The sequence below is a fragment of the Scyliorhinus canicula genome, chromosome 9 (genome assembly GCF_902713615.1).
Source record: "Scyliorhinus canicula chromosome 9, sScyCan1.1, whole genome shotgun sequence".
NCBI classification, from domain to species: domain Eukaryota; kingdom Metazoa; phylum Chordata; class Chondrichthyes; order Carcharhiniformes; family Scyliorhinidae; genus Scyliorhinus; species Scyliorhinus canicula.
Window position 1 is genome coordinate 33,220,440 of NC_052154.1, and position 15,740 is coordinate 33,236,179.

The following is a 15,740-nucleotide window of genomic DNA, read 5'->3' on the forward strand; positions in this document are numbered from 1 at the left end:
ACGTGACAAAAATAATTCTGCCTCAGTAACTTTTTTTTTGCTGATGTGATGTGATTTTTAAAAACTCACAGTAATAATGGATATTCTATTTTCTGAAGAACAGAATAAAACTAAGTCTTTGAGCATGTAATTTTAAGATACAATTGGTCCATCGCAGTTTGAACTCTACAGTAACTAAGCCTCAAGCAAAATGTTTCATTCAAGCTCTAGTCAGACAAACATATCTATATCTGGGACAATTCTTTTTGCAGAACGAGAGAGAAAAGCCAAGTATTTTTGAGGGAGCTTCTTCAACCACTGTAAGGCTCAAGTTAAGAGTGTGGAGTGTAATTAAATACTCTCAACTTGAGAGTGGGTGCAGCATCAAATATAATACAGCATCAACCATCCATGGCCAAATAATTCAATGATTAGCACTACAGAAAAAAAAAAATCAATATCCATCCCTTTCAATGTCACAAATATTCTGCATCAGTCCCGACTTTATCAGGACACTTGAGTTATTAGGCCTTTTGGACTAAAAGATAACAGAAAAGCCAACACAAATATAGATTTCTAATTGTTATGGGACAGATACACCTGTTTTTCCAAAAATGAGGCAGTTTGAAAAGTTTAATAATAATAATCTTTATTGTCACAAGTAGGCTTAAATGAACACTGCAATCAAGTTACTGTGAAATGGTCTTTTTAAAAATAAAGTTAGAGTACCCAATTATTTTTTTTCCCAATTAAGGGTCAATTTAGCGTGGCCAATCCACCTACCCTCCTCATCTTTTTGGGTTGTGGGGGTGAGACCCACGCAGACACGGGGAGAATGTGCAAACTCCACACGGACAGTGTCCCAGGGCCAGGATTGAACCCAAGCGCCATGAGGCAGCAGTGTGGTCTTCGTTCTAGACTAGTTCATGTTGCTAGTTTAAATTACTAATCCTGCTCGCCCTAATTTCCAAAAGCAAGCATCCCTGCTCTGCTTCTTCCTGATCCAGACATTACACCTCCATTGCTTCCTGCCCAAATGTGTGTGTGCATATAATATAAATAAATAGTCATTTTTGTTTGCTGCACTTAGCGGTTAAAATTAACATGGCTGGAGTGGGTGCTTGAATATGGATTATGCTGTTCAAATGCTACACATTTATAGGCGCATATGTTTAGATATTTATATTTCTTGCATTGCGAATTGCATTTTACATTCCACATACATGGCTAGAAACCTGACAAAACAAGTTCAGACAGCCTAGGTGCCAATGCCTCCACAACATTCAATGCACCCTGCCAGTTCCCTTTCTGCCCTCCAGTCAATTCTTTTTTTGTGATCTCACACCCCCTCAATTTCACATGCTATTCTTTTCCCCCTTTGCATTTGGCACTTTACCAACATTTTTGAAAATCCAGTAAAACACATTCTATACATTTCCTGTATCTATCCTCTCATATTTCTTCAAAGATTTATGTACAGTTGATAGAGTATCTGCCTTTTAAAAATCTGTTCTGACTGATCGGCATATTTTCTAAGTATTTATAAATTTTATTCTTTATTATAGAACCTTCTTGTTTAAGAGCAACTGAAAATGAGTCATAGAATAGAATCATCATAGAATCGCTAGAGTGCAGGAGACATCATTCAGCCCATCAAGTCTGTACCGACCCCCTGAAATAGCATCCTACTTCCGCCCACTCCCACCCAACCTCTACATCTTTGTAGATGATGGGGCATTTAACATGGTCAATCCACCTAACCTGCACATCTTTGGACTGTGGGAGGAAACCGGAGCACCCGGAGGAAACCCACGCAGACATGGGGAGAAAGTGCAAACTCCACACAGTCACCAGAGGCTGGAATTCAACCCAGGTCCCTGGCGCTGTGAGGCAGCCGTGCTAACCAACTGTGTCACCGTGCCGCTCCAGTAAAACTAGTTTAAAATGTCCACTTAGTCTGGGCTCAGTTTTGAAGAGCGTAATCACATTAGCTTGTTTCCATTCCTTTGAAGAAATATTTCTTTCCACAAGTTTAGGAAAACTTTAATCTGTGTTTTTCACGGTTCCCTCAATGTTTTCTGATGTCTGATTTGCTTATCTAAGTTTAAGTCACTTTATTCCATCTCATTAACTAACAGTCCCTCCTATCTGTTCTCTATTCCCACATTTGATAAATTTGCAATTGCAACACCCAGATTCTATACAGAAATTAAGCCAAAGTACTTACCATTTCAGTTATTGAAACTAAAAATTTCTTGCCATTAATTTGCCACAACATGAAATATTTTTATTGTCCTGTGTTTCCAAGTTTTCTCTTGCCCCTTTATTTTTATCAGCATTAAGATAAACATGGTTTCAAATTTGATCTAAGGCATCGCTCCATCTAGGAAATATCAGCTGTCCAAACATTTTCCCTGTACTGCATTCCCACCCTTCCAACTACTGCTTAAATATTTCCCCCATTGTTGATCTGCAATTCTATTTGCCAAATATTTTATGAACTTCATATGAAAAAGGTAATTTTTTCCTAGCTGCAATTAACGTATTTTATGTGAAGTACCCTTATCCTTGCCTTAGAAATGGCGATAAAGCTGGAACTTGGAAGGCTTTAGTTCATTATGAGTTTTGAGATTCGGACTACATGTGCGGCTGTTTTCAGTTTTCTTATTCTGGTGTGATTAGTTATTCATTATAATTCAATTTATACAAAAACCAAAAGAGGACAAAGGATTGAAGATGAATGTAATGTGCTTTCCAGGTGCCCAGTTAATGTCCATACATTTTTCAAAAAGAGTATTTGTGTCCATTATGGTCTTTATAAATTATTTGCCCGTGTTTCGTCACATTAAACAAATTCTATGCTTCTTATTTACATTCACATAATTGCAAAATAAAATATTTTATTTGTTCTGTGTAGCCAAGCACAAAACTATTAATACAGTAAGCAAATGCTGCAAATAGAGTAATCAATCATTAATTTTTGAGTTAATCATATCTAAAGACAGACCAAAAAGTCTGCAGATTCTAGATCACAACACTTTGGAAATGTTTGGGAAATGATAGAAAGTAAAACAACTTGGATCAAACTCCTGGAGATACAGTGGGTCAATATTACATCATGAGAAGAAATTTTCTCGCATACATTCTCCACATCATCCCCAGTTTGTGTGGAAGGAAGAAATTGGGAGAAGTTACGATATTTCCCAACTGAATTTAAATCAATTGGACCAGAATTATACAATGGATTAGGGAGAAGAAAAAAAACTTATTCGGAACTCTGATCTAAGCTTATTATCCTGAACAGTTGCATCATGATCCATGTTGTCCAAGACAGACATTCATTTTAAAAATATTTACATTGAAAGGGAAACCACGCAACATTATAGGCTTTGTGGTGCTTGAAGAAACAGCTAATAATGGTAAACCCTACAAGAAAATTATCTGTCGGAACGTTGTATTTTCAAGTAGCAGGACCATCACAAAGTCCAGCTACCAAATTTTAGAACACTGAAACAAGTAATGAGGAATATTGAGGCGTCAACAACATTTTTTAACGACTCACTGAAAAAAAAATAAGCATTTGTAACTTGAATTGCCTCTTTCTTACCTGAGGATTTCCTTCTCAATGCAGCCTGCAAAAACCTGTTGGAGAAAGTATACACTGAGGAACAGAGTAGACACTCCAATCACAACAGGGAGCAAACTGCACTGTAAACCAAGCAGAAAGCTAGATTTCATTGCAGAAAAAATATCTGCAGCTTTGCTGACAAACGTCTTTAAATATTCTCTGGACAGCGGGTACAAACACACACAAGTCATGTGCACCACTATGATAGATTAACAATTTACAAACACAAGTTACTATAATTCCATCTCCAAACATTCTCATTAAAAACAATATTCCTGATCAATTCATCAGCCAGTACAAATCCATAATTTCTACTGCCTTTACGATGCATTTGACTTTGACAGATAGAGATGTATTGCTTACTCTAATGTATTTCAAGAGACAAAGAAAAAACAGTTACACCTTTCCACTTACACAACATATTATTGGTTTCATCAAAACACTGATTGGACAAAGTGATCAACAAGCAGCAGCAAGGTAGTGAAAAGATTGAAAACCACACTTCGAATAGTTTCCTGACTCATGTTCATATATTATGGTAATGTAAAGCAATAGCAGAGAACATCCCATTAGTGGTACTGTGAAAGGAGGAAACAATACTTGGCCAGGTCACTAAATATGGACTTGTACATCGGTCCACCTGCAATTTAAGACATCTGAGAATGTGAAGCAAAGGTTAATAGCTAGAACAAGCCAGAATTAATGGGACACATTAGTGGAAAGTTACAAATAAAGGAGTTGTTATTGAATTCGTGAGCCGACTCATGCCTGTAAGCCGAATAGCCTCGAGAAACAAGGAAGATGGCCGGATGACGGAATATGAAATGTAGGAGTCGCTTGCAATTATGGCTAACACCTGAAAAAATGAAAATGAAAATCGCTTATTGTCACGAGTAGGCTTCAATGAAGTTACTGTGAAAAGCCCCTAGTCGCCACATTCCGGCGCCTGTCCGGGGAGGCTGGTACGGGAATCGAACCGTGCTGCTGGCCTGCTTGGTCTGCTTTAAAAGCCAGCGATTTAGCCTGGTGAGCTAAACCAGCCCCTAAACCTGCTGTTTATGCTAAAACTGCTACATACTCATGTGCCAATAGATAACTTTAAAGTCTGTAAAATCATGTATCGAAACTACGGCAAAAACAAGCTATGCTTTGTAATGGGGCAAGCTCAAGTGAATGTAAGAGACAGCCCCTTAAAAAACATATAAAGACAGGATGTTTTGAGCAAAACTTTGGCACTCTCAGAGGTGGACCTTTGGAATACCTAGAGGGCTGCCCCGATCGCAATAAAGAATATTCTAAAGTACGAACGTGTTCGAGACTTTCTTCCGGACTGAGAGACAAGTGAATTAGAGACGCATTCACATATCTATCACGATTAGCTGTCTCCTGTCATGTGGTTTGAGGGAATGAAGCATAAAAATCAGTGAACCAAAAGGACATCATTTTAATTTCATGAAAACACCACAGTTATGGCTTGGAAATAACATCTGCCCTTTTGAGTCTATGAGTCAGTAAAGAATAAGTTCTCCCAGCACAGGTAACTGAAAGAGATGGCAAGGAAGCACATTCTCCCTGAAATTCCCATCCCAAGTGCAATGTGCCTGCAGCTGTTGAATCCTTTCCCTAAAATATTCCCTGCCAATCTGAAAGGAAACCAGGAAAGAGATTGAAGCAAAGACACTTATGGGGAGAGAGTCGAAAGACATAGAGCAGAAGTGGTGAGAAGAAGAAACAAGAGGAGATGAGAAACTGACCATATTCTCCAATTTGTGTGCAATGACATAGGAAATCAACCTTCTATATTAAAATTCTGGAGTGTCTTTATTTGTCTCAGTTGTTTTACCAGTCTATTGAAATCAATAGGTAACACGACTACTAACAATGCTGTTATTTCATCCATGTGAAACACTAACCCATCTCCTGTCTGGCTTCATATAGGGCACCAGAACTTGGATCTGTTACAAGAAACACAACTAAAAAGGATGAACTGGATTTTGCAATAGGTTCCAGACCCTCTGTGGAAGGCCCTGTATTGGACTCCCGAAGACCAGAAGCGGCTGTTTAAAAGCCCATGAAATGTTTGAGGAGCTGCAAACAATCAAAGCTAGTGTATTTGTTCGCCACTGATGGCAAATCCTGGGCCATAACATTTCCTCCAGCTATTTATGAACAAGGCCATGGCAGTTTAATTGATCTGTATTTTATCAATGTTAGACATAGATTATATATACTTATACAGAGAAAATTAATATTTTTGACCTGCAGCGAACAAAGACAACTTATAAAACACCTTTAGCACAATAACACACAAGAGCATTACTGATCAAAATCTGGTACCAAGCCACACAAGGAGATTAGGACAGATGATGGAAGAGGTACGTTTAAAGTAGTGGAGGAGAGCTGGAGAGGTTTAGGAAAACAATTTCAGAGCTTCAGGCCTCTACAGCTGAAGATTTGAATGCCTTTGGAGGAGTAATTCAAATCAGGAATGTGCAAGAGACCAGGACTGAAGAAACCTCAAAGCCTTTCAGAGCTAGAGGAGGTTACAGAGATAGAGAGGGGCAAGGACATCAAGGAGTTTGAAAACAAGGATGAGAACCCCGAAACTAAGGCGTTGCCAGATCAGGTGGTGATGTAGGTCAGCAAATACAGAGCAGTTACACAGTTACGATGAATAGGACTTGGTGTTTGGATATTAGGAGTGGTTTGGATGAGCTCAAGTTTATGTCTTGCATGAGGTGGAAAGCTGGTCAGAAAATAATTTGAATGGTCAACCAAATTTTATTATATAATTTGTTAACTTGGTGCAGGAAAAGAAGTTTGATGTTATCTTGCCTATATAACGTTCTGCTTCCTAAACTTCTTCCATAACTTTCTGCTACTTTACTTTTACAGCCTTTCGGGAACATTCACTGACTTGTGGGTGTTATCTTGAGTTTTTAAAACCTTCTTTTCAATCACCAGTTTGTAGAAATGCAGGAAATGTGTTAATACCAACATGCTAAATATTTAAATTAACAAATGGTCAATTGCTTGAGATTTATGCAACAATTACCATCAACATTTAAAACACAGCTGAATGGTCCAGAAGACCATAGGATATAGGAGCAGAATTAGGTAATTCAGCCCATCAAGTGTCAGGTTGTGATACTCAGCAGAGAACGGTCTTTTAAGCACGGTCCTTGTCAGAATACATTGCAACAGCTTCACTTCTGTGCAACCTTCGTGGTCCACCATTTTTGCTTACCTTTAATGCGACAGGTGAGCCTGCTTGGTCCTCACGATCTCACCCCAATCGCTTCACAGGAGGGGAGGGCAATACACATATCAGGTGCAGAGTTCAGCCGGTTCCTTTGTGCTGTGTTTGTCTATGAGGACGGAAAATCCAACCTCACATGTAGGTCATTGTAAAGGACAATAGCAACAGAATGCTTGCTTTACTCAGCAATGGATACTCCTCGGAGTCGAGACTCCAGAATGCTGACAGCCTCATGGAATTGTGGCGTGTTTTAATGTGCTGTCACAGGTGAGGTGCATAAGTTCAGTCTCTTAATTTGGAGTAAGCTGTCAGATAATAATTAACTCTGGTGTCTGAAACTCAAAATCATTTTTCACCAACCTCTTCTCTTTCAAAATCTGAAACTTCTCCCCTGGAAAGTAGCGACAAAAACTGTTGATCAACGCAACCAGATGCAACTGAATAAGGCCTGTCAATCTATTGAAAGTTCACTTACTAACATTGTTTTCTTCGATGTGTCCGAGCAGTGTGGGGAACATGTAGTAGTTTTGCTTTTGTACTCGCACTTGCCAAACTTTCAATTACTTTTGGGAAACATCTATTTCCTCACAGTGCCGAAAGCAATCATCATCCTTCCCTTGCAATTTGAAGTTGTTTGTTTAGAATTAAAAGTTGTCTGCAAGGTTAAGACATAGTAAGCATCCAAGTTTCATCACAAACGATTCAGCCAGAGGGGTCAATTTCTCAAGGATTTCATATCTTTGTTTGTAATCTTTGACTAGCACCCGACCCCTTGACAGCCAACATACCTCTGTGGAACAACAAATGTGTGCTCTTGGCCCCCATATCAGAACATAGAGCTTAAAAAAGCCTGGTATCAAGTGGCTGAATTTAATGAAATTCACAACTTCCACAATTCCTTCCAACACCACTTCAAAATCGGATGGAATTCCTTTCAATGCCGATGCCTTACGGTGAATAAAACCACGATTCCAAACAATGTCCTGACTAGCTGCCACTTTAATCCGTATTATAACTCCGCTACTTTTTCCCAGCCATGTTGGCTGCCCCATCACTTGTGATTCCTCTGCACTTAACCAAATCAAGCCCACACTTTCCAATTACATAATTATTCAATGGTTCAAAAATCACTGCACCAGGTGTGCTGGTTGGTAACGTCAGGCAGCACAGCAAAACCTCAACCAATTGAATGTGCCAAACCTACCTAATACAAACAAGCAAGTTTGTACAATCCAAAATATCTGTACATCATCTCGTTGTACTGAGAATTCCTGTGCTCACTAAGGGGAGCTTCTAAATTGTCAACAGTATCGCATTCGGCGAACCGCTGTGTTATCACTAAGTGGGATGCATTTCAGTTTTTCAACTGACCTCCCATCTCGGACTGTACGAGCCATGTGTAAAGTTTCAGGGAGAATTAATCGCTATAATGGGGTATTTTCTCTTTAGCTACACAGTAAGCTAACATGGAAGAGGCTAATTGAGTTTCGTCATTCAATATTACATTTCTGCTAAGGATCTCAGCTGATGATTTAAGCTTTCACTGCATCGTTTGAAAAAAATCAAGGCGGGGCATTGCGTATGAAAATTGGCAAGTCACGGTAGCATGGTGGTTAGCATAAATGCTTCACAGCTCCAGGGTCCCAGGTTCGATTCCCGGCTGGGTCACTGTCTGTGCGGAGTCTGCACGTCCTCCCCGTGTGTGCGTGGGTTTCCTCCGGGTGCTCCGGTTTCCTCCCACAGTCCAAAGATGTGCGGGTTAGGTGGATTGGCCATGCTAAATTGCCCGTAGTGTCCTAAAAAAAGTAAGGTTAAGGGGGGGTTGTTGGGTTACGGGTATAGGGTGGATACGTGGGTTTGAGTAGGGTGATCATTGTTCGGCGCAACATCGAGGGCCGAAGGGCCTGTTCTGTGCTGTACTGTTCTATGTTCTATGCTGCAGCTGTACACAGCCTTAGTTAGGTCACATCTGGAATATTGCGTACAATTCTTGTTGCCACATGACCAGAAGGATGTGAATGCTTTGGAGAGGGTACAGAAGAGGTTTACAAAGATGCTGCCTGGTTGGGAGGGTATAAGCTAGGAGAGGTTGGATAAACTCATTATTTTCACTGGAACAAAGGAGGTTGAGGGGTGCCCTGATAGAAGTTTACAAAAGAGTGGCATGGACAGAGTGAATACTCAGATGCTTGTTCCCTGGGCGGAAAAGTCAATTACTGGGAGACATAGGTTTACAGTGCGAGGGGTAAAGTTTAGAGGAGATGTGCACAGTAAGTTTGTTTTTCTGTTTTTTTACACAGAGTGGTGAGTGCCTGGAACATACTGTCAGGTGAGGTGGTGGAAGTCGCTACGGCAGCAGCGTGTAAGAATAGGATGGAAATAGAGGAATACGGAACCTGGAAGTGCATCAGGTTTTGGTTTCGACTGGCATCATGGTTGGCTTAAGCTTGGAGGGGTGAAGGGCCTCTTCATCTGCTGTACAGTTCTTTGCTCGTTTGTCCTTGAACTCCCCTTCAAATGCCTTTGAAATTTTGAGAGTTTTAATTTGTCATTTACCAGGACATCCCTGCATATAACACACGAGCTTTGCATCGGCACAATTAACATAGCCATACCTCCAGCAATCATCTTTATATTGCTTTGTTTCGGAATTAACTTTCTTTCTTGTTGACTGTTCAGAGGCCCTGGAGCTCTGTGTTTGTCCTGCCGTGGACTCTCCTGATAGCTCTCTCCAGCAAATTCAGTTGAGATCCTGACTGGTTTGTGTCTCTTGTCTTCTCTTCCTTATAACAAAACGATCCAGCTTCAGTTCTTCACAGACCTGTTGCCTTGCTTGCTCGCAACTAGAAAATGGAGGACGCTCTCCTCCTTGATTTTTCACCAAAAGCATGATGTACAGAGTGCGAGATTCCAGTGTATATGCTAGGCGCGTGACCTGCTCCCTGCCACTGCTTCTAGCTGGAAGACTACATTGTTCCATTTAAAAGCCAGTTGCGGCTGTTCGGTGCGTCTTCCTGCGATCGGGAACGCCATGACCAATCGCTTGGCAGCCCTCCCGACACCCACCCATGACCCGCACTTCAAAAAAACCTGCTCTAAATAAACAACCTTTTAGCCACCACCTTTTGAAGTGGAAAAGCCAAGTTTATTTGATCAATCTTGTAACTCAGCTCTTTGACACGAGGGATCAGCCTTGTGGCTCCTTGCTGAACTGCTTGCAAAACTTTAATATCTTCTTGGAATCTCAATGACCGTGAATGGTCTGACCACAACACTACAATTTAGTTATAACTTCCTTTTTTCTTCTCCCAACTTGCAGCACTTTAAGTTTACCAGTATTAAAAATCATTCCGCCATTTTGGAGCTCCCTCCCCTGTTCCATCGTCCCTCTAAACAGCACCTTTTGCACAGAGTTTCTGAATCCAGATAATTTGTGTGAAAATTATTTTTTAAATGGTGGTTCTAACATGGAGTCTTGGTACACTCCAATCATTTCATCTCCCCACTATGATGTAATTTCACCAATGAGTAGTCATTATTTTCTACCTTTCAGCTAATTTTCTTTTCATTCAAGTTCATCTTGAATCCCTATTTCTGAGCTGAACACTCTTTAAACTGTGCAACTTTGATCAAATGTCTTTAGAAGACTAGGAACACCATATTATGGGGTTTTCCAAATCCACTTGAATTGTCACTGCCTCAACAAGATAAGATCAGATATGCAGGATCTTTCCCTTCTCAATTCATGTTGACTGCCATTTAGTGAGAGATAGATGAAGTTGAGGACAAGCCCTAATGGCCAGAGTATTGATAGCATGGCACCAAAAAATGCAACAGAGGATTTTATCAGTAATGAGCAATAGCAGATCACACAACTGTTGTACGAGGTGTTTGATGTCCGCGTTATTCAAATTTCTAGAACTCTTACACAGTTATATATGGAAAATTTATGAACAATTCATAATTCAGAAATTAAGTTTTCACACCTTCTCTTTCTCCAATGATCTGTTCAAAAGTAATTTATTTTAAATATTTTGCTGTTTCATTAAATCACAACTTTTACTCAGTTCAGTCTTACTTTACTTTTGTTAAAGCTCAAATGTTGGTTACATTAATGCAGACTGTCTCGGTAATTTTTATATCTGTATCCTGCAGAAGATCAAAACTGTACTAATTCTATTCGATGACTCTACGAATGTAAGAAACAGGAGTCGACCAATCGGCACCTTGAGCCTGCTCCGCCAGTCAATACGATCACTGATCTTCAACCTCAACTTCACCTTCTTGTCCTTTCCCCATATCAGATTGCCTGAGACACCAAAAATCTATCGAGCCCTGTCTTAAATATATTTAATGATGGAAAGCCTTCAACCCTCTGGGAAAGGCACTTCCAAAGTTTCACAACATATTGAGTGAAGATATTTCTCGTCACCTTGGTCCCAATGACTATCCTGAGCCTATGCCCCAATGTTCTTGATGTCGCTTGCAGGGGAATTAAATTCTCAATATTTACCCTGCCAATTCCTTCAGAATATTCTACGTTTCAATGAGATTACCTTTCACACTTCTGACCTTCAGAGAGCATAGGCCCGATTTGCTTGCCTATCACAGGACAAGCCTTTATCCCAGAAAAAATCCGGTGAACCTGCACTGTACCACCTCCAAGATAAGTATATCCTCCTTGGGTACGGAGAATAAAACTGCACACAGTACCCCAATTAAAGGCTCACCAAAGCAGCAAGAATTTGTTTTTGTACTCCAATCGCCTTGTAATAAAGTCTAACATCCCATCTGCCTTCCTTATCGCTTGTTGCACTTGCATGCTAACATTCTGTTCTGATGAAAGATCATAGTCCTTAAACGTTAACATCTGGCTTCTCGCTCCAAAGATGTTATGTGACCTGACCTGTATTTTCTGCTTTTATTTCAGAGTTTCAACATCTACAGAATTCTGCTTGTGTTTTCTAATTTTGTGCTCCTTCAACCAGTGCATCTAAGCTCTCTGAACATCAACCTTTAAAAATTTAATGTTTATTGAAAATATTCTGATTTTCTATCCTTAACAAAGTAAATAACTTTGTACTTATCCACATTATACCCCATCTACCACCTTTCAGTCCAATCACATAACCTGTCAATATCTCTTTGCATGCTTACTTATGTCAGGTGATATTTGCTAGGATATTATTAATTTCATTTTGAAAGGAAAGACACACCAAACTTTGTGCAGTTATTTCACCAATATTGGAGCATATAGACACCAATCAGACAACCGTGGCCAAGAGTAAGCAAAAAAAAGGGATATTAAAGCACTACATTCACATTATTTTTACAACTTCATAAACATAGAACATCACAGTCCTAAATTTTAAAAAAACAATTGCAATAGGTTTTTTTCTGAGACAATATAAAAGTATTGTGTTTATCAAATATTAACTTCTTCCTGTTTCAAAGTGATAGATAAACTTAATTAAAAACTGCAAGCACAAAAAACATGTAAAGTTAATTTTAGTGTTCTAGTCACTAGGTCTGTTGAATCAGGTTCAGGAAATTGCTATGCAAATGATTTGGAACAACATTCACATTGTATTAAAATGAGTTACTCTGTTATCAAATTGATAAACTACATTTGCAATCCAGTATCAGCAAATATAACCTGAGATTAACCAAGAGTAGAATCTTACAACCTTTAACAGATTGGAACCATCAGCGGATGGATCCTAACCCCCCCCCCCCCCCCCCCCCCCCCCCCCCCCCCCCCCCCCCCCCCCCGGTAATGTTTATGGGAGGAGGCCAATTAAGTCAGGCAGGTGGGATATGCACTCAACTGGGTCAGTGGGAGGGTCCACAAATTTTTACTGCTGGCAGCCCCACCAGGAGAGGCAGGTAGAAAAATACATAAATGCCTCAAGATAGAGGCGCTTTCCCAAGGTGATGGAAAAAAATCTAAATTATTTGTGCTCACAGCTGCCCAACTTTGACTGTGGATGGGGACAGCCTGTATTAAAATTACTCTTTTTAACCCACTTGTGTAGCATCTACAGTTCCAGCTGCAAATTATACTGAAATGCTTGTGCATCTGCCTTTGGCAGTTTCCCCCTCTTACCTGTGTCTGAGTCTTTCTGATCAATGCTGTTAACTCCAATAGTGAAAGGCAGTTTCCTCTTTGATGCTTTCTCTTTCACCTCTTTCCCGCCATCACAACGGTCCAACTTCGGGGTCCTGTTACATGATATTTTATCCTTATCCTGGATTAGAAATGAACATGTGCAGTTCAAAAGCTATTTGCAAAAAGCAACATTTCTCTCCATGTCATTACAAACTATATCAATTTTAGGCAAGTGGCACTCAAAGTAAACTAACCAAATACATATAAAATGCACATTGACCAGATTTCTGAACAACTTTAGTCCAGTTTCAGTTTATTTTCTCGTGTCTATCTGCAGGCAAAATTGGAGGTATCTCACTGAAGGCAAAAAACTTCAGCTTCTTCCCCATCTTTTAAATTAATGAACAAAAACTCGTGCAGAAGGCTATTACCGTGCAAGAACAATTTGGCCGTCGCTATACATGGGTGACAGAGAACCTGCAAACAGCCTGCATAGCTGTCAGATTCTTCACAATAACTGGAGATTTTCATTTAGATACAAGATATTGTTATGAACCCTGCTAATGTTAAATGAGAGGGCATCCCAAATCCCAGGAGAGAAACTTGGAATGCTGGTTACATACATACATAGCTACATAGAACATACAGTGCAGGAGGCCATTCGGCCCGTCGTGTCTGCACCGACCCACTTCAGCGCTCACTTCCACACCATCCCCATAATCCATTAACACCTCCTAAGCTTTTTGGACACTAAGGCAATTTTGGCATGGCCAATCCACCTAACCTGCACGTCTTTGGACTGTGGGAGGAAACTGGAGCACCCGGAGGAAACCCACGCAGACACGGGGCGAACGTGCAGACTCCGCACAGACAGTGACCCAGTGGGAATCGACCCTGGGACCCTCACTGTGAAGCCACAGTGCTAGCCACGTGTGCTACAGTGCTGCCCTAGTGGAATGCTGGTTACATACATGCATAGCTACATGGAACATACAGTGCAGAACGAGGCCATTAGGCCCATCGTGTTTGCACCAACCCACTTCAGCCCTCATTTCCGCCTGCGGGTGTGGACTGCCTAAGAAAGGTGATGGATGATCGACCGGGGGGGGGGGGGGGGGGGGGGGGGGGGGGAGAGAATCAGCCCCCGACCAGGCTGATCATGTGGAATGTTAGAGGGCTAAATGGGCCGGTTAAGAGGGCACACGTGTTCGCGCACTTGAGGGGATTGAAGGCGGACGTGGCAATGTTACAGGAGACACATCTTAGGGTAATCGATCAGACCCGAATAAGGAAGGGATGGGTCGCGCAGGTATTTCATTCTGGGCCGGGCTGGAATCTAAGACTAGAGGGGTCGCGATCCTGATTAATAAGAGAGTGTCATTCGAGGCGGGAAGAATAGTTGCGGATGTGGGAAGTTAGTACATCATGGTTAGTGGGAAGCTGGAAGGGCTGCCGGTGGTACTTGTGAATGTCTACGCGCTAAACTGGGATGATGTGGAGTTCACAAAGAGGATGCTGGGGAAGGCCCTGCACCTGGACTCGCACGAGCTGGTCATTGGGGGGTGACTTCAACACAGTCATGGACCCAAGGTTAGACCGGTCGAGCTCAAGGACAGGCAAGGGTGCCAGCAATGGCAATGGAGCTAAAGAGGTTTATGGAGCAGGTGGGGGGAGTGGACCCATGGAGGTTTGGGCGGCCGAGAGGGAAGGAGTTCTCTTTCTACTTACACGTACATAAAGTGTACTCCTGGATCGACTTTTTCATCTTGAACAGGGCTTTACTGACAGGGGTAGTGGACACTGAGTACTCGGCAATCACGGTCTCGGATCATGCCCCGCACTGGGTGGACTTAGAGGTGAGCCTGGAGATTGGATGTCGGACTGTTAGCGGATGAGGTGGCGAGCGGGCGGGTGAGGAAATGCATCCAGAACTATCTGGAAGTTAATGACATGGGGGGGGGGGGGGGGGTCTCGGCAGCAATGGTCTGGGAGGCGGTGCTCAAAGGGGAGCTGATTTCGATACGGGCCCACAGGGAGAAGGTAAATAGAGCAGAGACGGATCGACTAATAGGGGAAATACTTCAGGTCGACAGGAGATCTGCGGAGACCCCAGAGGCAGGGCATTTAAGGGAACGACAGAGGCAACAGGCGGAGCTTGGCTTGCTAACTACAGGGAAGGCAGTGGAGCAGCTAAGGAAGGTGAGGGAGGTGATATACGAGTGTGGAGAGAAGGCCAGCAGAATGCTTGCGCAGCAGCTCAGAAAGAGGGAGTCAGTCAGGGAGATTGGGAAAGTGAAGGACAGAGACGGGAATTTGGTCGGAGATTCAGCAGAGGTTAACAGGGCGTTCAAGGAGTTTTATAGCAGACTATCTGAGTCGGAACCCCCAGCTGGACCGGAAGGGATGAGGCAATTCTTAAGGGGGCTGACGTTCCCGAAGGTGGAGGAAGGGCTGGGGGCCCCGATTGGGATTAAAGAAATAGCAGAAGGGCTGAAGGCCACGCAGTCGGGTAAAGCGCCGGGACCGGACGGGTACCCAGTGGAGTTTTATAAAAAGTTCTCTGGGATAGTGGGGTCGCTGCTGATGAGGACATTTAATGAGGCAAGGGAGAGAGGGGGGGCTTCCCCCGACGATGTCACAGGCCACAATCTCACTGACCCTGAAGCGGGATAAGGATCCGGAGCTATGCAGGTCCTACAGGGCGATCTCCTTATTAAATGTTGACGCCAAACTGTTGGCCAAAATCTTGTCCTCTAGGATCGAAG

General features: G+C 42.0%; 1 protein-coding gene across 1 annotated transcript in view; it reads right to left on the reverse strand.

Moving 5' to 3' along the window:
* ankrd11 (ankyrin repeat domain 11) overlaps positions 1-15,740 on the reverse strand; it is a 226,450-nt gene that overhangs the window by 83,179 nt on the left and 127,531 nt on the right. Inside the window, 1 exon segment of the mRNA XM_038806475.1 lies at positions 12,973-13,114. Within this exon segment, the coding sequence (XP_038662403.1) occupies positions 12,973-13,114 (142 nt within the window).